Genomic DNA, 5,785 nt, shown 5'->3' on the forward strand with positions numbered 1-5,785 from the left:
TTGAATATGCTTAACTATAATTTTTTAGCAATCCTACTAAACTGTCCCTAAAGCAAAATAGAGGCCTTTATACATAATTTCACAACCAGTAATGAGGTTGCACACGTATTCTAAATTCTAATCTCTAAAAGCAATTAGCAGTAAAAGGCAAATGCTTTGGATCCAAGTTTAGTCTTGATCCAGAGACAGCTCTTCAGAGAGGGACGTAAAACACAAAATCACATAATGCAACATCGAAATAAAGATTTCTTTTTATTTTAATGGATGAAATTTATCTCCATTCAATGCCTCTAGCCACAAAAAGACTAATGAATAGTTAGCGGGTGTACTGGGCCTATTTAAATTTTAAACTATAATAATAACCACCAGTACCCTTGAAAACAAAACTCAATAAATTCTACTATTTTCTCAATATAATGAAATCAATATATCGTTTGTCTTTTTCTCATTGCGAACCATCAACTACAATCTATCTTACAGATGAAAGCCATCAAGTCACAGAAGCAGGAAAAAGGGAAAAAACGTTTGGCAATAAGTTGCATATGCATTAAGCTGATACCAACTATAATGACTGTGATGTGGTCAATGGAGGAAGCTGAAGCCCTGGTCTTGAGTTCCATCCTTTGCGATTTCTGTAAGACTCAATTGCCTGCAAACGTAACCTCTCTTTCGAAGCATCAATCTTCACTGCCTGCAGAAAGATCAGAAAATTCTCATTAAATTGAAGGAGAACTGTTATTCGAGTTATTAATCAAATACCAATGATACTACCTTAGGAACTGCAAGCAATTTCGGCGGAGCTTCAACCACATCTCCGAATTTTATATTCTCACATCCGGGGAAGTCCAGCTCCTCCTCTGTTTTAGCTTTCTTGTGTTTCTTTTTCTTTTCTTCTAAATACCTAAATGAATCAACATAATTATTAACTGTTTGACAATGCAGCATGCAAAAGGAGGTCTGCATCAGAAAATCACTTTTGCATTCACCCAGATTATTTGTTGAGATGAATGACACATGAAACTGCTCAAGCATTTTGAAGATGTCAAATGGCTATGATCAATTATTTTCAGCTACATCAAAGAATAATATTTTCCATCTTTTCGTTTTTACCATCAGTTACCATCTCATATTTGTCTCTCCACATCACAAACTAGGTACTTAAGTTCCACAGACTAAACATATTGTCCTCATAAGTGGCACGGGGTACAAAAGTCAAAACTATTGCATCAAGTGTTTCTTTATTAATTCTAGTTCAAAAGAGGGGTGGGAAGTTCACAAATTCAACTTGGGGTAAGCTAACTCTAAATTTCATCTATATGAAGTTGGTCAAATGAATCCTTCGGCATCACTATACTTCATTTGGGTGTATGAATCCTCCTACACGAAGTTGGTCACATGAATCCTCCATTAAGGCCTGGAACTCATAAAGTATTTAATATGCTTAAATTGTGCCAGTAGTTAAAACTTTTAGTAGTTTGCAGTCAATAAGGTCAAGCATTCATGCAGATGCTATAATTGTTGGATGCCAAAAACAAACCACATTCAATTCTAAAGAAATTTTCAAAGCGACAATGTCACCTTTCATATCAAATTTAGACTATCTTTAGCATATTAAAGTCAATGGAAACCATTCCAACAACTACAAGATGCAACTGATTACAGGCAGCATCAAGCATCATCATAATCATATCAAAGAAAATAAAGAGTAAGAAGTGCGTACTTTTTCTTGCGCTCTTTTCTTTTAGAACGGGTAGCCAAATTCCCTATTTCAGTCTCAAATCGCAGGTCCTTTATCTCCTTCCTCTTTCTTTTTTTCTTTCCCTTTTCATTTTTGCTATTCTGCGGCATTTCATCAACGCTATCTGCATCTCCATCTTCGATTCCAGTTGCTTCCAATTTCCTTTTTTTCTCCAGAAGGCCCTTCTACACATTAATTTTAGTTCATCATAACACATCACGGGCAGCGAAAAAAATAAAAATCAAAACAAAGTTTATACATTCATCCATATAAATTAGAGTAGCAGAGCAGGTCGGAACTAACTTTGTCCGCATCAGCGTCTACTTTTAAATTCGTATAGTCGTCCTTTGAAACCTTGTTAGAATCTGAAAAACATTAAATTATTAGTAAACGTAATTGCAAAGTGCTTTTAGAAAGAGAAGTTGAAAAGAAAGGGTAAGCAACCTTGATGAGTAGAAGTGAAAGAGATTAGCTTGCGGAGTTTTGAAGGTAAAGCGTCGACTTGGGAGGGATCAGGTGGAGGTGGGAGTCGGGTGGGACCTCCATGCGCTGCTCTGTAGTTCTTCTCTCTTCTTCTTCTTCCTTTGCCTCCCATCTCTCTTTTTTCTAAATCCCCTCAGACCTCAACACAAACCTAGTAAGTAATTACAATACTACCAGTTACTAGTTACTACACCCAGTTCCAAAGGGAAAAAAAATGTCATTCCCGAAAACAAGTCAAACGGGCTAGTCTGACCCCAGAACGGCCCAATGATGAATGATCTGGGCTTGGCTCCATGGATTCCACCAATAAGTAATTGGTGTGTAAATCTTTATCGAGGGAAGAGTAGCCATCGTGTATGGGGTTCCGGAAAAAAAAAAAAATTTAACATATTGCAAAAGGTTTGAGGGTTGTTCAAAACCGGTTAATTGATTTTGTGAACCGAATCGGTTTTTTGATTCAAGAATTTTTTTGAACCGAAATCAAACCGGTTAAAGGGAAAACCGGTTTCTTGGTTAACCAAAAACGGTTGTTGATACAAGATTGACACCAACTAAAGTAATCCAATTGATCTTGGCAAAATCAAAACGGGTGTGTGCGTAATTAATGACAACTAGCAAAATATAAAAATGAATGCAGTAATGTAAATAACACAATAAGCTTTTTAAAGTGGTTCGACAAGTTATGATTTTGAGCCTACATCCATTGTTTTTCTTATTTTGCTTTGAGAGCTTACAAGAAATCAATATAGTGTCTAGACTAATTTGCTAACATTTTTTCCATTGTTGAAAATGGTTTATATACAAGTTTTGTACAAAAGAAAAAGCAAAAATAAAGGGATTACAATCAAAAGTGGAATGTAACTCCGATATCCTCACAATTGTGTGCTAAGATTGCACCATCATTGTTGTCGACCTGATCTCTTCCGAAATATTCAAGATCTAAGTTTATCTATGATTTGTTTGAACAATTGTCGAGATTGGTTGCGACTAACTTATGCTGGGTTAAGCTATGTCTCGACAAGCTTATACTGGGTCGAACAATCGTTTAAACCGAACTGGTTCTAGGTCGGGCTATAACCTCGTAGAACTTTAACTTCTCCGAGCTTGATAAAAAAATCACATACAACATCTTACCCCTAGTGTTCAGTGCTCGTTTCAAGTTTCGAAGACTAATTGCTCAATTTGATGTCAAGCTCAACTTCGTAGGTTGTGCGTCGAATGCAAATTTTGTAAAGCTTCTTGAATCGAGCTTGATTTCAATCGGCATGACCAACACTTAATATTTTATATATTTTTAATTTAATATTTATAATAAACCAGATTTTTTTATATTTTAATTTAATATTTTTTATAATAAACTTGTTGGTAAAACCAGTTTCGGTTAACTGTTTCCCATATCCTTCCAAATTGATAACCGAACTGAAAATTTGGTATTTTTATTTCTTTGAAGTGAAACTGAACCGATTTTTCGGATGACCAAAAGTTCGGTTCGGTTTAGTTTCTGCATTTCTTTGAACACCCCTAGCAAAGGAAGCATGGATTTCATGATGTTCTTTAAAAGAAGAAAAAATTAACCTTAGTTAGCAATGGATTTCATACTGCAAATCTAAGATGAAAAATGAATTAAATTTGACCGAAGAAGAAAAGCATTAATACGGTGGAGCTAAAAAAATAAATTTAATTGAGTTTTATCAAGAAAATTATAAAATATGGGTAATTTTAGAATAAAATAAAATATTATTTGTATTTAAAATAATGAAATTAATTANCCCAATGATGAATGATCTGGGCTTGGCTCCATGGATTCCACCAATAAGTAATTGGTGTGCAAATCTTTATCGAGGGAAGAGTAGCCATCGTGTATGGGTTTCGGACAAAAAAAAAAAAAAAAAAAATTTAACATGCTGCAAAGGTCTTAGGGGTATTCAAGATCGGTTAACTGATTTTGTGAACCGAATCAGTTTTTTAGTTCAGGAATTTTCTTAAACCGAAATCAAACTGGTTAAAGGGAAAACCGATTTCTTGGTTAACCAAAAACGGTTGTTGATATGAGATTGATAGCAACTAAAGTAATCCAATTGACCTTGGTGGAATTTGAACGAGTGTGTGCGTGATTAATGACAATCAGCAAAATATAAAAATGAATGCAGTAATGTAAATAACACAATAGGCTCTTTAAAGTGGTTTGACAAATTATGATCTTGAGCCTACGTCCATTGTTTTATTATTTTGCTTTGTGAGCTTACAAGAAATCAATATAGTATTTAGACTAATTTGCTAACCTTTTTTCCATTATTGGAAGGGGTTTATATACAAATTTTGTACAAAGAAAAGAGCAAAAATAAAAGGATTACAATCAAGAGTGGAATGTATCTCCAGACTCCAATATCCTCACGATTGAGTGTTGAGATTGCACCATCATTGTTGTTGATCTGATCCCTTCCAAAATATTCAGAATCTAAGTTTATCTGTGATTTGTTTGAACAATTGTCGAGATTGGTTGCGACTAGCTTATGTTGGGTTAAGCTATGTCTCGACAAGCTTATGTTGGGTCGAACAATCGTTTGAGCCGAACTGGTTCTGGGTCGGGCTATAACTTCTCCGAGCTTGATGAAAAAATCACACACAACATCTTACCCCTAGTGTTCAGTACTCGTTTCAAGCTTCGAAGACTAATTGCTCAATTTGATGTCAAGCTCGAACTTCGTAGGTTGTGCGTCGAATGCAGATTTTGTCGAGCTTCTTGAATCGGGCTTGATTTCAGTCGGCATGACCAACACTTAATATTTTATATTTTGTACATTTTTTAATTTAATATTTATAATAAACAGGATTTTTTTATATTTTAATTTAATATTTTTTATAATAAACTGGTTGGTAAAACCAGTTTCAGTTAACCGTTTCCCATATCCTTCGAAACCGATAACAGAATAAAAAATTTGGTATTTTTATTTCTTTGAACTGAAACTAAATCGATTTATCGGATAACCAAAAGTTCAGTTCGGTTTAGTTTTTCCATTTCTTTGAACACCCCTACCAAAGGAAGCGTGGATTTCATGATGTTCTTTAAAAGAACAAAAAATTAACCTTAGCTAGCCATGGATTTCATACTGCAAATCTAAGATGAAAAATGAATTAAATTTGACCCAAGAAGATAAGCATTAATACGGTGGAGCTAAAAAAACAAATTTAATTGAGTTTTATAAAGAAAATGATAAAATATGGGTAATTTTAGAATAAAATAAAATATTATTTGTATTTAAAATAATGAAATTAATTATTAAGGGGTTTACAAATAAATTTGGTAGAAGCTCAAATATCACCACTCTAATTTTAATTGAGCTTTACAAACGGCCTGTGCCTATCAAAATTAACAATGGGCCGAGCCCACGTAACCCGTTTGATGAAATAGCCCACAAAGGCCCGGCCCAACCGTTTGATACCACTGCTTTAATAGAAAACTATCTGAGGTTGTTATTCTGGAACCATACAATTTCAATATTTGCACCAAAATTCACAAACGTGGAGTAAATGGAAATGTTAAGATTCATCTGATAATGGAAA

The 5,785-nt window shown here is 34.3% G+C and overlaps 1 protein-coding gene across 2 annotated transcripts; it reads right to left on the reverse strand.

Moving 5' to 3' along the window:
• Positions 1-420: 420 nt before the first annotated feature.
• Positions 421-2,384, reverse strand: LOC116131197 (glutamic acid-rich protein). 2 transcript variants are annotated; one of them, XM_031416851.1, is made up of 5 exons: positions 2,183-2,384; positions 2,042-2,103; positions 1,721-1,920; positions 772-901; positions 421-691 (listed from the first exon to the last, which is right to left on the reverse strand). In XM_031416851.1, exons 1-5 carry the CDS (start codon positions 2,331-2,333, stop codon positions 563-565), a joined length of 672 nt encoding a protein of 223 aa, XP_031272711.1. In that variant the 5' UTR covers positions 2,334-2,384; the 3' UTR covers positions 421-562. The 2 variants fall into 2 exon arrangements, with proteins under 2 accessions (XP_031272711.1, XP_031272705.1); XM_031416845.1 differs by having other exon boundaries at positions 1,721-1,923.
• Positions 2,385-5,785: the final 3,401 nt, after the last annotated feature.

This window comes from Pistacia vera, unplaced genomic scaffold (assembly GCF_008641045.1).
Source record: "Pistacia vera cultivar Batoury unplaced genomic scaffold, PisVer_v2 Contig1066, whole genome shotgun sequence".
NCBI classification, from domain to species: Eukaryota; Viridiplantae; Streptophyta; class Magnoliopsida; order Sapindales; family Anacardiaceae; genus Pistacia; species Pistacia vera.

Bases quoted from the DNA above. Each gene is read 5' to 3' on its own strand.
- LOC116131197 (XM_031416845.1), bottom strand. From the start codon at position 2,333: ATGGGAGGCAAAGGAAGAAGAAGAAGAGAGAAGAACTACAGAGCAGCG. The intron at 1,924-2,041 runs GTTAGTTCCGAC...ATTAATGTGTAG, and splicing joins TAGACGCTGATGCGGACAAA to AAGGGCCTTCTGGAGAAAAA. The intron at 692-771 runs GTAGTATCATTG...ATCTTTCTGCAG, and splicing joins AATTGCTTGCAGTTCCTAAG to GCAGTGAAGATTGATGCTTC.